The sequence below is a fragment of the Phyllostomus hastatus genome, unplaced genomic scaffold, assembly GCF_019186645.2.
Source record: "Phyllostomus hastatus isolate PE091 unplaced genomic scaffold, TTU_PhHast_1.1 phas_contig_210, whole genome shotgun sequence".
In the NCBI taxonomy this organism is placed as follows: Eukaryota; Metazoa; Chordata; class Mammalia; order Chiroptera; family Phyllostomidae; genus Phyllostomus; species Phyllostomus hastatus.
This window is the reverse complement of record NW_025333737.1, coordinates 6,585,600-6,601,631: the sequence shown is the minus strand read 5'-3', so window position 1 is coordinate 6,601,631 and position 16,032 is coordinate 6,585,600. Positions and strand designations below refer to the sequence as shown.

Sequence of the window (16,032 nt, the reverse complement as noted above, 5' to 3'; positions counted from 1 at the left end):
CCCTCCTCCGTCATCTGGTTTCCTACCTGGGCCACCATTGGTTGGACCCAATTAGAAGCAGAGGGCAAAGGAGCCCATCGGTACAGTATCAACCAGGGAAGCTTCCAGGGAGAGAGCACAGTGGTGAGGAGTGGCCAGGGGTCAGACAAACAGAAGCTGTCATGTACCAAGATAACCCCCCATCATGCAGCTGGCATCCCTTCTACCCTCTCCTTCCAAGCTAGCTTTCCCAGCCACAGTTACAAAGTCAGACTCATCCAACATGAAATTGCTTTGTATCAGCCCAACCCTGCCTTAGCCTAGAAAATATCTCTGGATTTTGAGAGCAGCTTCCCTTCCTACTTCTCTCTCCAATGTTTATTTCCTCAGCGTGTTTCCTGTAATTTGCAAAGATTAAAGATTTAAGCTTCTTTTATTGCAATGTACTTTCCCTGCCTCATTACGCATTCTACCCATCACTCCCTGTCTCCTCCCGCGGAGCCCCCAAATCTTCTCTGCACAAGCAGAAAATGCTCCACAGGTAGACCTCACCTGGTACTACCATGGCCGTGCTCCTGAAAAATGAAAGAGATTCAGCCTCTGCAGGTTGAACATGCTCTACTACCCTCCCCCTAATTCAACATCATCTTTCATACTAAGCTGTCTGGGTTTCAGCTTGGTCCCAATTAACAAGGGTTCCCAACACTCTATGTGTGTAGTAACTTGTCTGTTCTCTGCTCTCTCGCTCTCTCTTGCTCTCTGGGGCTTTGAATCCTGCTATTCCTGGTGTGTAAACAAATATTCACTGCACTAGGTGCCTGCACCCTTTGAAGCAGCTCAGTGTTGAATTATTTAGTGGTGAGACCACTATGAGAATGTGAATAGCTCTGCCCAGCACCAGTCTGGGTTATCACCAGGGCTGGCCTCCTGGATGTGTGGCCTGTGCGGTCCCCCATGCTCAGAAGGGCTTAATGTTCTGTTATTGCTGTCTTAAAACTCAATACTTCTTTAGTTAGGGACCCCATATTTTCATATTGCACTGGGACCTAAAAGTTGCGTGGGTGGTCCCAGCTATCATTATTGTTATTGCTGCTGCTGTTGTTTTGTGTAGGTGATTCCACTCTCGTTCTAGTTTGAGAGCCTCAGAGGTGCATAGCCTGAGCCTTTGGCTCTAACACCTATGTTTGATAACTTCAGCTCCTAAACTGGGTCTTTATATATACACTAATAATGTGCCCCATTCAGAAAGTGGGGAAACTGAGGGTGGGTATGGAACAGGGACATAAGGGGAGCTGTTGTTCACTCTCAGCCAAGGGCAGCCAAGGGCAGTTTTGTGATGGAAGAGAAATAAACTCTACCCGGCATTGTAAGAGTAAGTGGCACTTCGGCCAAAGCCAGAGACGATCTAGGACTGCAGTCACAGGCTGACCATGAATTCTGCTGCTCAGAACCCCACCCGAATCACCCAGGGCCTCCTGGCAAGAGACCCAGAGGGGCCGCTGGGACCCTCTCGGGGAGAGTCCTTCTCACCCCCTGGTCTGAGAGGGCTGGGGTCTGCTCACAGCTGACATTCTACAGCTGTGCTGCCCACATGTGGCTATTTCAATTTAAGTTAATGAATTAAAATTAAATTCAAATAAATTAATAAAGCAAATAAAGGAAAGGTAAATGTGCAAGGTGATAGATGTGTTAATTAAGTGGAAGAAATTATTTTTCAGTGTATACAGATCTCGGATCATCATGTTGTCCACTTTAAATATCTTACAGTTTTGTCAATTATGCCTCAGTAAAGCTAGGGGGAATTAATTAGTCCATTAATTAAAATCTCAGTGCCTCGGCTGCACTAATCATACTTCGCATGGCTGCCATGTTGAATAGCACAGATCACAGAACGTTCCACCTTTGCAGAAAGTCCCACTGGATGGCGCTGGTCTGAAGAGAGCAGAAGACGTTTACTTTTTCCCATCACCCTTTTCCACCCATGCCCGTTGGTCGCTGGAGGTTTGTAAAGATAGGAGATTACCTCAGGATTTTACTCTGTCCTAGCACCTGCTGCTTTGAATCAACTCCCCTTGTGAACCCTCACCGAGTCTGATCAGCCTTGGAAGTGCTCAGACAGAAAGGCTTCCTTTGTTCACCTCCCTGTGAGCTGCGGGAGCCCCCCTTTGAGCCTGTCTCACTGGCTCTAGGGTTTCCTGAGCGCAGGGCTCTAGCAGGCGCCCAGCCTCAGCTGGCTGTGGAAACAAGCCTTGGCACCTCTCCCGCTCTGAAGGCCTCTGAATGTGCGTTCAGTTCACCGGAGCGCTGGCATCTATAACCCTAACATCACAACATGTTCACTCTGTTCCCGACCGAGAGCCTGTTTTGGGGGCTCTTCCACCTCTCCTCAACCCTGCCCTCGGGCAGGCCTTAGAAAACACAGCCCCAGAAAGCTGACGCTCACCCTTGTCCTCCCATTCACCCGCCCTCTCCACAGTCCCCCTCCCAATCAACCTGTGGGCCAGGCCCTGGGAGAGGCGATGGGCACTGGAATGAACCGGAATGGGCACTCTGTCCTCTGAGGCATTTACTATGGGAAGGAGAGAGGGGCACAGAACCACAGGTATATATACAAGGAGGGACAGATGGACAGGAGTTTGGACCGAGCGATCTGCCTAAAGACACGGAAGAACAGTCGACTGCGGAGGGAAGGGGGGTGTGCTTGTGGTTGCCTGGTATTCTCTCCCTCACCACAGAGACATAGAATGGGAGACAGAGGGTCCCTTTTTCGTACCCCCTGTGTCTGCCACTACACTCCTCGTCTAGACTATGAAAGCCCTGCCTGGCCCCGTCTGCCTACTAAACCTTTCTTTCCATGTACCCCCAACCTCGGAATGCTCACCCAGCTCCACACCCCTTTCTCTGCTTTGGTCACTGGTCCCCATGCTGTTTGTGGATCCTGCCCATTTGCCTGACCCAGCCCTTCCTTCCTCACCCTTCTTTTCTGTGCCAGCTTTAGTTCATGTCCCAAAACTCTGCCCCTAAGCTATGGCTCCAGTGCTGACACATGTCTCCCACCCTCCCTGACCTCTGACCTTAATCCCCTCCCCCATCTTCTCTTGCCTGCCCTCTCTTTATTCTCTCCTTTTAGAACACTCCTTGGTTTGGACTCCACATTGACCTTGCCCATTAATAAGTGAGCAAGGTTTGAGTAACAAATGATTCGTGCATTTCTGACTACCTGGTGGATGCCTGGTTCTGTACAGGACCTTTGAGATCCAGAGAGAAAACCCAGACCTTGGCCTCAGGATGCCCCAGCCTGTGGCACAGGCATCCACAGTCCAGCACAGCCGCCAGATATAGGATTATTACCTGGTATTGCAGAAGCATGTCAGGCCTAGGTGAAGAATTCAACGGAGCAAGTGAAGGAGTTGCTCTGAGTAGAGCCGGGAGCTAAATCTTCAGTGAACAGTGATGAGTAGGAAGATGGACAGGGGGACAAGGTAGAGAGACCTCCAGGCAAAAGGAGGTCTGGGTGCATCTGTGCCAAGCAAGGACCAGTAACAACCAATCTGGGCAGCCCTGGAGGCTTGCACCACATGGTGCCACAAAGCAGAAGGCTGCCCAGAGCAAGGCTGGAACAGGAGCAGGTTAAGGGGACTGGGTTCCTTATAAACACAGGAGAGAGTTGCGCAGGTTTGCATTTTAGGAAACTTATTCTGCAGGCTGTTTGGAAACATTAAGACAGAGAAGGAAGCCCATTAAAGGCTTTCCCATAGGTTCATTCTCCACCAATTCTGAGCACCATCATACAGGATGAGCCAGACTCTGATACACCTGCCACCTCCCACTTCCAGAGGCCGTCTTTTCTACCAAAGAAAAAAAGGCAGAAGCTTCTTTTTTAGTGGCCTCTCCCCTTCAGCTCCAAGACACAGGCAGATGTGTGGTGCACAACACAGGCCATCCCTGTATTTCTATGTCTGCTGCTGTATCATCGCGTTTTCTTCCTCCTGATCTCCTCACCTTCAGCTCACAGCCCAGCAGACAAGTTTGTAAATAAAATAAAGGGGCTTGATTCACGTCATAACCCCATTCCAGAGCAAGGTGTTGGCCTAACCAACCTGAATTAGTTTCTGATTGCCACTGAAACAAATCACCACCAACTTAGAGACTTCACACAGTATAGATTTATTATCTTACAGTCCTGCAGTCCAGAAGTTCATAATGGGTTTCAGTGAGCTAAAATCTAAGTGTTAGCAGGAGGCCCTAGGAAAATCCACTCCCTTGCCTTTTCCAGCTTTTGGAATCTGCCTACATCCCTTGGCTTGTGGCTCCTTCCTCTGTCTTCAAAGCCAGTGGCATCGCATGTTTCCATTCTCTCTCTGACTCTGCTCCTCCTTCCTCCCTCTTAAAAGGACCCTTGTGATTACATTGGAAAACGTGGATAGTCCAGGGTATTCTCCCATTGAGAGATCCCTAACTTCATCGTATCTGCAATGTCCCTTTGCCATGAAAGGTAACATGTTAACAGTTTCCAGGTGTAAGGAGGCAGACAACTTTGAGGGCTTTTATTTTGCCTACGACGTGACCTCTCTATATCCCCCTGAGCTTTTCAGTCCCAGGACTCCATAGCATCTGTCATCTCTGACCCGTGGTTCTGTCCACCTTTGTTCTTTCAGAGGAAACAACGTTCGAAGCAGGAGTGAAAGTTCAGATCCACAGTCAGTCTGAGCCGCCTTTCATCCAAGAGCTGGGCTTTGGGGTGGCTCCCGGGTTCCAGACTTTCGTGGCCACACAGGAGCAGAGGGTAAGTTCCTGGGCTCTGTCAGTGGTCCTCGGCCTATCCCGGCTACCTGCAGAGGTATGAGGAGGAGAAATGGGATTCCCACTTCTGGAAGGTTCTGAGTCACCCCAAAGGCTGGAGCGTGGCTGGGCTCAGTTAAGGGACTCACTCTGAAAGTGGAGAAGATGTCAGCTAAACTTCGTGCCCCAATCCTCCAGTACTGCGTGTCGGTTCCCAGAATTGGGTGTGAAGGAAGCCCAGCTTATTTTCTTTTTTCACTGAATTGGTTGTTTTTGGTTTTGTTTTAACTAGAACATTCTGGGAAAAGATATTTGGGAGAGGGGTAGGTGGAACAGTGGATGCTATGGGAAACTGCTAACCAGGATTTGATATGTTGCGTCACTTGCGTTGCTATAATTCGAAGCTGCCTACACAAAGGCAAAGGAATGGGGGCGCCAACGCTCGTAATGGAGCTTCGGTGGAAGGAAGCCTCTTGCATGGGTCCTGCCTGCTCTCTCTGATTTAGTGCCGGGGAAGGGACCCTCCCAGCCCGGCAGGGCTGCTGCCTCAACTCTGCATGTCAGTGGAGTGAGGACTGGCATAGCCTCACGTCTGACATGGGTATCACATCTGAGAAGGCAGATGTTCGCACACTCTCCTATAGGAAGTGTCAAAGCAGGACTGTGGAAGGACACAGGGACAATTTCTATCTCTCATCCCCGGTTTGCCTAGAAGGAAAGCTGGCTAGGCTGTGCCTCTGAGGAAGTCCTAACCCAGATCATACAAGACAATTCACCCTGGGAGGCCCGGGGCAAAGAGTGGGGGACGTGAGTGGTCGGAGGCACCAGCACCTGAAAGGGAGAATCAGGGAGCACAGTGCAGGAGTGATCTGCAGAGAGGTACACATGTAACGCACAAGTTCAGCTTGTTCTTCAAGTTTAACTCAAATGTCATCTTTCATTTAGTACTGATCAGAGCCCTTTAAACATTTTATAAAATGATAATATTCTGTATTAGAATCTGGGTTTAAATAGTAAGTGAGCTATATTATTTAATCTTTGGGGAGAAATTGATGGTGTAGGCCTCAGGCACTGTGCCCTGTACTTAATGCCTGGGCAGTTGCTAAAGGCCAAGGTCAGCCTCTACTGCAGCATGTAGGGGGTGGGGTGGCAGCTTTGGGGCAGGGGCAGAGGAGGCTGGGTTGGTCTTGCAGGCCCCAGGGGCTAAGACAGGTGGCACAAGCAGAAATGAAGTGTGCAGGGGTATGCAAAGTGGAAACCCAGCTGTGCACCCAGGAAACCTATCCTTAAGGACAAAGAAGGAGGACATGAACCAGACAGCAGGGAGCCAAGTTCAGGGCTGAAGGTTTGAGCAAAATAAAGTAGTCTCAGGGCTGTAAATTATAGCATAGAGAGTAGTCAATAATCTTGTAATAATTATGTATGGGTTCCAGGTGGGTACTCAGCTTACTGGGGGGATCATTTTGTAAGGTATATAAATGTCTGACCACTATGCTATACACTCAAAACTAATGTAATATTGAATGTCAACTGCAACTGAAAAAAAATGTATCGAGTAAGAATGCAACAAGCCAAGGCGTGCAGATGAAGGAACTGGAGCCCAAGCCATTAGCCTAGTTGCGAGAGCCAGCCTTCAAGTTCTGTCAAAGATAAACAAAGGCAGACACGAGTACAGCGGCCAGGGCAGATTTTAATCAGTAATGTACTCATTGCAAAGAAGGTTCGGCATGAACTGCACTCAGCTTCAATTTGTACAGAAGTGACTGGGTGTTTTAAAGGAAAAGTCGGGGTGGGGTGGGGAGTGGGAACAGGAGGGACTTGAGCAGAGTCCAGGAAGTGAAAAATTGCAAAGAGTGGGAAGGAGAGGCTGGTCCCCGTGAAGGCCATCTGAGTTTCCAACTGATACTTATCCACATTATACCCCAACCCTCCCATGAAGACAGAGAGACTGCGGTCCTATCTTCAGGTGTTGGCAAGAACAAATAGTAAATTCTTTTGGCAGCTTTGAGTTTTCTCAGACAGGGACTCTGTAAGGGAGGAAGAGAGGAAGAGGGCATCTAGGGTCATCCTAGGGAATGTAGCTTTGAGCTGTTGGAAACTGTTAGTGTCGTAGTCAGGCAGCTCGACTAGTTAGAGCATCATCCCAAAACATCATGGTTGTGGAATCGAACCACGGTCAGGGCACATACAAGAATCACCCAATGAGTGCATAAATAAGTGGAACAACAGATCAATGTTTCTCTCTCTGTCTCTCTGCCTGTCTCTCTCTCATCAATAGATTACAAAAAGAAAGAAAGAGAGAGAGAAAGAGAGAGAGAGAGAGAGAGAGAGGGAGAGAGAGAAACTCTGTTAGTCGTTCAGGTCTGTATAGACCAACACTGAGGCTTAGCTGAGTAGAGGGCCCCGACGGGCCTGGCTAGAGTTTGGTCAAGGAGAGAACCTTGTCAGCCCTTCCTTTGTGTGTTGTGTGAGTAAACCTTCCTCCCTTCAAAGACCCAGGCATGGATTAGACTAATTACAGGCTGTGCACATGAATTCTTTGACTCTCTAAAGGTGAATTTTTGATGAATTGTCCAGAGCGAATCTTACGCTGTGGTTTGTTTACTGTGAGTGCCACGCCTGTCACAAGTGACTTAGCTTGTGCTTACTGTCCTCAGTGCTGTTAGTGCGCAGGGGAGGGGAGCAGCATTCTCCGAAACCTTCTTCAGGCTGCTAGCGAGGGCTGGAAAGAAGGAAGCTCTTTGCAGGTTGCTGTTTGTCATCATCGGCCTGAAAGATGTGCTCATTTCTCCCCTACCCCCACTTACCCTCCATTAGTGACACTGAAGAAATTTCTAGGCTGAGTGGGAAGTCGGAGCTGATGACTTCTAAGAGTCCTTCAGTCTCTTTCTCCTCCTCATAGAAAACAGAGGGACTCCCCACCGTGAGGAGGAGCAGAACACAGTCCCAGCTCCAGAGGGCAAATTCACTGTTTGCTTCGATGTATATTCGCAGAAAATCAGCCTCATTCACACCCGTATTGCCATGATAATTATAACTAATAATAAGAGATTTGGTTCAACATTTTACAGTCTTCAAAGCATTTCCACATCATCTCATTTTATCATTTCATTCATATTAATAGAGAAATACAAAAACAGATCCCGGAGCTAAATCTGATAATGTGTTATGTTTACATGTATATAAAAGAGCATATTCATAGGATTTGAAGGAAATAAGCCAAAGTATGCACAGTGTGGGGATTATGAATGATTTATTTTCTTTTCTGGGTTTTTCCTCATGCTTTATAAATATGGCTTTGTTTTGCTTTTCTCATTCAGTAAATGTTTGTTGAATACCTACTCTGAGTGAAGTGATGGGCACACATTGGTAAACAAAACAGAGCCCGTATCTGTGCTCATGAGAAAAATATGGTCAATAAATACTGTGCAGCCAAGTGTCCTTTGGGGATTGGCCCCATTTGCATTTCCATCCTGCCATCAGTACTGACCTATCCTGCCCAGCGGACCTGGCCCTCAGACACTGCTCTCTTTGATTCTAAGATGCCTGTTTTTCTTTCACATTGTAACCTTTCTGAAATCAGGACTTGTTCCCCAGTGAACTGCATCTCACAGTTACGATTAGCAGTGGTTTTCCTTTCTTGGTGGCACACCACGAAACTCTGGAGCAGCTTCCAGCCTACAGAGTCTACATTGTTCCCCTTTCAGGATTCTGCTACTTGGGGTCAAAGCTCAAGGGAGCCTTGAAGGCCAGGAAGGGTGACAAGACTGTGGGGAGCAGAGTGCTCTTCCCTGGAAAGTCCGTGTTAATCACTCAAGGGAAACTGACTCCCCAGTGAGAGCTCTAAGAGGAGCTGGGACTTCAGGGAATCCTGCTGTGAATCTTGATGTAAGTGGAAAAGTCCTTTTTCATGGTAAAAAGCATCCCACCCATGCCAAAGTACATATGCACCTCTTTTAGCATGTCTTCATTTTATTTTGTAATGCAGACCAAATTGCTTTTTTAAATCAGTGTTTGCCCTAACCCCAATTAAGCCAAGATATGGCCCTGCCTATGTGGACAACCTGAGAAATGGCCCCCTGGCTGGCTCAGCTGCTACTGAGCCCCTGCATGACCCCAGTGCCACCACCACCAGAGACAGGCATGGGATACTGTGCCAGGAGCAGAAGCAGAGCCCAGAGGCTTAGACAAAACATTACTGCTCACTGAGCACAGTGATAATGCAGATAATGCACCTGCCAGGCATTAAGCTGCATTATCTCGTTTAGGCCCCCACAACAACCCCAAAAGAAAGATATTGTTCCCTTCCCGGTCCTGATGACAAAACTACATAGTTAAGTAACTTGTTTCAGGTCTAATAGCCAGGAAGGCAGCAGGGCTCCACTTTGAGCCAGATCTATCTGCAAAGAGAAAACCAGCCTAGGAGCCCACAGGCCTGGACTCCAGTCCTGGTTGTGCCATGAGACCTTGCACAGGTTGATCTTCTCCCTGGGCCTCAGGTTTCATGGGAGGGTGGGTTAAATGACTTCAAAGGGCCTCCAGCATTAATAGCCTGGGAGTCCCTCCCTGTGTCGCTCAAGCACACAGCTACCACCTGGAAGTTTGGCTGACAGCACTTTTGCACTTTGCACCCACTTCCTACTCTGTAGGAGCTGGAGTAAATAGCAGCCCTAATTTTAGAAGAGGAGCTCTGAGCATGCTCCTTGTTACTGCCCCTTTCTAAGCCCCCACACATAGTGGTCACATAGCTTCCGTGCCCCAAACCCTTAAATCCCCAGGCTTCCAGTAACTTGCAAAATCCCAGCCCTTTAGAATGGCTTCTGAGGCCCTTATTTCACCTGCCCCGCCCCCTCTCCAGCCTTATTATCTGCATGTGGCTGTCCAACCTGTACCCTACATTCCAGTATGGAGAACCATCCACCCAGTACAGCACACACTTGGATGCCTGCCTTCGTGAATTTGCACCCACCGTTCCTTCTGCACAGAACCCCTTCCTTGTCTTACCTACCTGGCAAAGGTCTCTTCCTGTTTCCAAATACTGCGCAGAGAGCATGGCCTCTAAAAAGACCTTCCCATTCCCTCTCCTGCCACTCCCCAAGGAGCAGCTAGTTGCTCCACACAACACGTTGTACATTCATGTATTCCTCCAGCAAATATTCTGGGCATCTACTGTGCTGGGAAAATAAAGGTGAGCAAGACCTGTTTGCAACCTTGGGGTGCTCGCAGGATGGACCGGGGTTTTTGGCAATTTTGTCACATTCCTAAAGAGATACAAAACTCTCCTTAGGGGACTTGCTTTATCTTGTGCATCACTGCTTCTTACACCCGCCTCTTGGAACTTTCTTCTTTGGCCTCCATCAGCCTTGTCTCACCATAGACTGACAGCTCCCTGAGAGAAACGGTTGTGTCTTTCTGATCATATATACAAGTATATTCCCAGTGTCTTGCTTACATATGAGCTCAGCAAGTGTGCATTGCTGAAAGAATAAAGGCACTCTGACGCTCCAGTCTGCACTCTGTGCTCAAATAGCTCACAAATGCTGCGCTCTAATGCTCTCCCTGCCCCCACCCCACCCCTGCCAAAACTCCCATTAGAATCTGTCCTAAGGGCCCTCCTGCCTGAGGATGTTAAGCCAGCCTGTGATAGATGATGATATCTTACTATTTCTGGCGGCACACTCAGAGACCCTAATCAAGCCAAAAGCTTATGAAAGACGTCAAGGCTAGAGTTGTAGATCTAGAAGCCATATGTATACAGAAGAGTAGATGGAACAGATAAGAGGGCCAGGACAGAACTCTGGAATTCTTGGGAAGAACTGCATGAGTAAGTGAATGTTTATGCAAGTGCAAATCTGAGACAGTCTCATTGTAAGAGCATAAGACAAACTGTCTTCAGTGTTGACACCGCCAGTCAGACTCTGTCCCAAATGTAGGGTGATTGCTGATTCCTGGTGGGACACCCAGTCGTGATTTGATATCAAAAGAGTCTTGTCATCTCCCACCCACTGCTCAAAGGGCCTCAAAGGTTCTTGTTTTCTAAATATTTATATCCAGCCTTGGCTGGTGTGGCTCAGTGGATTGAGTGCCAGCCTTCGAACTGAAGAGTCGCGGGTTCTGTTCCCAGTCAGGGCACAAGTCTGGGTTGCAGGCCAGGTCCCCAGTAAGGGGGCATATGAGAGGTAACCACACACTGATGTTTCTCTCCCTCTCTTTCTCCCTCCCTTCCCCTCTCTCTAAAATAAACAAATAAAATCTCTTTTAAAAAACAAATAAATGTTTATGCCCATGTATTCATCAAATATTTAACCTACCAACTTGCCCATGTTTCTTGGTAGGCCTCAAAATGACTCAGGAGATCCCAGGTTGTTGGTTGACCACCAGCTTCAGTGTTTGGGAAATTCTCTGAAGAACATAGCCCTGGGTTCATGTTTGAGGGTGCCAGAAGCCCCCTGGGGAGCCAACGTTGGAAATCACTACCCAGTTTGGAGCCACTGGGTATAAGAAGCATTTTGATTCCACCACCTGGCTCTGTGTTGGATCTTCACTTGAACTGTACCCAAAATACCATGAGAATGCCCATTGTCACATCTCACCCTGCATCCAGCAGCTGTTCACAAGCCTATCTGGGGCTGTACCTGAAGGCAAACTTGAGGCCTGCTGGCCTCAGCTAGGTCGTTGGCAAGGTGTGTGAGCTCCATTGGCTCCTGCAGAAGCCCAAGCCTTTGCCCTTGATGTAGGTTGATCACATTGCCAACATTTGGAGGGGATCCCTCCATGGTTCCCCATGAGAAACAGTATCCCCCACCTCCAAATAAAAAGGCCCGACGGTTGGGAGGGGTGCCCCCTGCCTCCTGTGGACAGCTCCCCTCAAGGTCCCCAACATGACTTCCTCAGTGCTTTCACAAGAGACAGCTCCCATGTTCATTTCACAGCCAAGTTCATGATCCTTAGTAGCTGTGTTTTCATGGGCCCAATTGGAAATGGAGGTTTGCCCTGTTTGTTTTTTTCAAGGCAGGGGAGAGAATTTGTTACCTGTGCCTTCAGCAACTTTCAAACTGCCAGAGCAGGAGCCTCAGAAATACAGCAGCAGCCAGTTCTGCTCCAGAAAGCACCAGGAGGCAGCAGAAGGCGGAAGAGCCTGCTGCGTGGCCATTCGCTCCATGAACAACAGGGTCCATTTTTCCCCGTAAAGAGATGAAAATAAGACTCCATTAGGGCATCCACTGGCTTAGCTATTTCATCACATGTTGCCACTCAGCCTCTAAAATAGAAATATCTTCAGATCCCCACATGATTTTACCAATAGGTGGGCTTTCACCATTTTTTCCTGCACAATGAGAACTTGTTTTTATCCAGGTGGAGGTGATGGCAAGGACTAGAGGAAGGAGGAGAACTGTTGATTGGCTGGGATGAGCTGGAGTCCCAAAATGAGTCCGCATAAAACACGCACAAGTCTTAGAAGGAGAGAGCATCTCTCCATCCCGCCTCCCCTCTGCCCAAGCCTCTCCCTCTCCTTTCTTTCTAACAAAGATTCTCCAAAGAGTTATTTTTGGAGCGAACTCTCTACTTCCTCACCTCTCTTTCATTTCCCAGCCCACCTCAAGCACTCCACTGAAACTTTTCTTTGTCAAGGTCAGCCATGAAATCTTGTGCCCAAACCCATCTCTGTTGATAATAATGCTCCTCACGCCTCAGCCTTTGTCCCACCAGGTTTCTCAGCAGCGTGAGGACTGGACCATGCTCTCTCCGTGACATTCTCCTCCATCCTGGTCTGGTTGTCTTCTCAACTCTCTGCCTGCTCCTCTTACTTAGTCCCCTTCATAAGCAGTTCTTTCTCTGTTCACCCCTTAGATGACGGGCCCTCCAGGATGCTGTTTTTGGCATCACCCAGTCAGCATTGTCCATGAATGAGTTTGGCCTTTGCCGTGACTTTCACGTTGCCATCTCCAGTCGAGATCTCTGTCCTGAGCTCTAGACCCAGCAATCCAGGTGCTGTCAAACGCCTCCTCTTGGAGCCCTATGGGCATCTCAAATGAACAGTCTAAACAGATCTCATCCTCTTTGATCCCACAGCTGCACCCTAAAATTGCTGCTTTCCCTAGATTCCCCAACCCTGTAAATGGCCTGAGAACAAATCTGCATTCCTCAGGTGTGTGTGGCCTTGTGCCTCATTCTCCCCATCTGTAAAATGGGATTAATGACAGTTTCATTCAGTGCATAGCTAGAGAACTGAGCAAGTTGATGCATTCATGTGGAACAGTTCTTGGTATAGAGTAAGTGCTCCATAAGTGCTAGCTCTTATTATCCCTCACACCAGACAGTACTTTATTCAGTTGTTCATGGTTCCTCACCTGGGTTAGAACAGCAGCTGCCTTGCTAGTCTGCCTGCTGTCCATCTTGCCCCTCTCCAATCCATTCTCTGCATCAGCATGATCTTTCTCAAATACAGATCTGAGCACTCCCTCCCCCATCGCCCACAGGATGAAATCCAGGAGTCTCCTCATGGGTCTTTCTGCTCTGGCTCTCTCTCGCCCACCTTTTCAGCTGTATCTTCTCCCCTGGCCTCCCACACAATGCACCAGCTATACTAAACTGTGTGCAGTTTTTCCCAAGCATTACACACTCCTCTCCTCTCTCTCCTTGCCAACAACACCCTTCCCACCCATTCCTTATCTAATTCACATGTGTCCTCTGAAACTCAGCTCAAATGTTACCTCCTCCAGAAAGCCATTGTAGAGTATAGTGTGTGAATCTCTAGCATAAAATTTACACATTATAATCATCTGTTTATTTATCTGTCTTCCCTAACAGATTGTGAGCTCTTTAAGGATATGACCCTATCTTATTTCTATTTTTTACATCTCAAACATAAAAAAATGTAGGTATTTTTTTATATTTGCAAGTAGAAGATGCTTAACACATTATATTAAATGGAATGAATAAATAAATAAATGAACGTGTGAAAGAGAGAAGAAGAGCCTAATTTATCATGTCATTCCTTGCTTGATATACACATTAATGTCTTTCCCAACCTAGAGAATAAAGTCCTAATCCCACATCCTGGCTCCAGCTGTCACCTTGTCCAATGATTATACCCCACTGCTTTTCAGCAGCCCCTGCCCCTCTGATCCACACAGTGCCCCTCACACAGGCCTGGAGCCCCCCTGCCCCATTCTTGGACCATTTTTCCTGCTGACTCATTTATTTATTGAGCATCTACTATGTGCGGGGCACTGTGTTATGCAGGAAAACACAGGACTGACCCGGTTCTCAGAGCTGCCAGTCTAGCAGGAGAAGCAGACGATCAAACAATCAATCACAGATTACGAGCTGTGTGTGTATGTAATGTGCCCGCAGTACACTGCCAATTGCCTAAGGGAAGATATTAGGTCTTACAATTCTTATAATTCTGAGGGCTACCTTCAATGATTTACAGTCCATTTAAGCTCTACTTAGCCTTCAGGTATTATGTAACTGAATTAAATAGTCTTCAACACTAGAAACTGAAAAAAAAAGTCTCTTTACTGACTGAGTGCATAGGGGAAAAAAGGACCAGCCATAAATTGTACTGATTACTGATTAGGGCAGCCCCAGCCTGGGCCCAAGGGTGGGGCACGGGGGGTGCCAACCCTCACTAGCACCCATTAAGGCAAAACTTCCCTGGACCCTCTCTGTGCTGGCTCTGACGTCTGAAGCCAGTTGCTTATCTCTTGACGGCTTATTTCCTCAAACCCAGGCAGAAGAAAGGAGACCCACTATGTCCATTCACTCACCAACTTTATCTTACTCAGGAGACAAGTTAATAAATCAGAACATCCTTTGGTCGGGTCACTGCTACCCAGTACCCATTATCTTTTGATTCATGAGCAACTCACTATCTGAACTCTGAACAGTGTAGCCTTGGCTTCCGATGTGTTTTTTTTTTAAATAAGAGACAAAAAAAAATATCTGCAGAGGACACTTTCATAGGCAGGATGAAAGCTGTTTCATCTTTTTTCCTGCCAACTGGGAAGGTTAGGTAATCACAAACTGATCTTTCAGAAATATCAACATGAATGAGTGAATGAATGAATGAATGATGAATATGAACAGTCCTGCTGAGTGTCACACTCCCCTGGCAAGAGCACCAGAAGGGGGGCCTGATGAAGACATCTCTTTTCTATCTCCCCCTTCCCCTTCACGGGTGGAAGCAACTGCTGCCCAGAGATAGAGAGGCCCCCATTTGTTCCGGTTGTGGCGAATGGCCGGACAGTCACCTGCTGTGCCGGGAAATCTTGGCGCTAGTCTGTCGGACTGTGCCATCCCCAGGCATCTTTGGTCTCTCACCTACTGAGATCTCTCTTTTTTCTTTTTTCTTTTATTTTGAGCACTTAAAACATTTTAACAAAAGCCAACCAACTATTAATATACATTTACCTAATAATACAAGTTATTGGCATGTCTTGCTCTATGCAATGAGAGTGGACTCCTTTGAAGACAAGGAGTCTAGAACAATTAGCACAGAGCCTAACGCTGTAAATCAGTGAGTGAGTGAATGAATGAATGAATGAATGAATTGCAGGCTTAATTTCAGGTAATGGATTGCTCCAAACCCTATAACAGATCTTATTATGGAATAAAAAAATCACTCTGCAATGAGAGTCATTGCTCCTTGATTTATCTGCTTTATACTTTGAAATAGCGCTCCGAGTCCTTACAACTCCACCTTTTACTCAATTGGGTGGCAAAGGACAAGAAGATGGCATTTGACCAACGTCTGTAGGGAGCGCCAAGAGAACTGCAAAAAGAACAACCACAAGGGGAGCGGGACCCCAGCAAAGAAGCGCCCCTGTCTCCAGAGAGGCAGATGAGACAGCTGCTGAGGGGAGTGTGATACTGGGAGAGACTTGGGGCTAGAGAGGTGGACGAGGACATGAAATACCCTTCAAATCTAGCAGTTTCACTTCTCAGAATCTGTTCTAAAGAAATACAAATGTACCCCAAGAAGCATGGACTAGACCTTTTCTGCAGCACTGCTTGTGAGAGCAAAATTTTGGAAACAATTTAAATTTTCATCAGCAGGGCATGATTAAATGAAGGAAGGCAAATGCGTATGCATCCCCCACCCCCTGCAACAGTTAAACCAGGTGAGGGAGACCTGGAGGTCCCTTGGGGAAATTTTCCAAGACCTGTTGGTAAGTTAAAAGTAGCAAATTACAGAACAATGCATCCAGTGTAATCCCATTTGTGCACAAAATGCGTTACACTAACCTGTATATTTATAAATGCACG

At 47.5% G+C, this 16,032-nt stretch overlaps 1 protein-coding gene across 2 annotated transcripts in view; it reads left to right on the top strand.

Moving 5' to 3' along the window:
* Positions 1-16,032, top strand: part of ASIC2 (acid sensing ion channel subunit 2) — a 926,053-nt gene that overhangs the window by 858,060 nt on the left and 51,961 nt on the right. For both annotated transcript variants that reach the window (XM_045836683.1, XM_045836682.1), the window contains exon 3: positions 4,638-4,765. In XM_045836683.1, the coding sequence (XP_045692639.1) occupies positions 4,638-4,765 (128 nt within the window). The remainder of the gene's footprint in view (positions 1-4,637; positions 4,766-16,032) is intronic.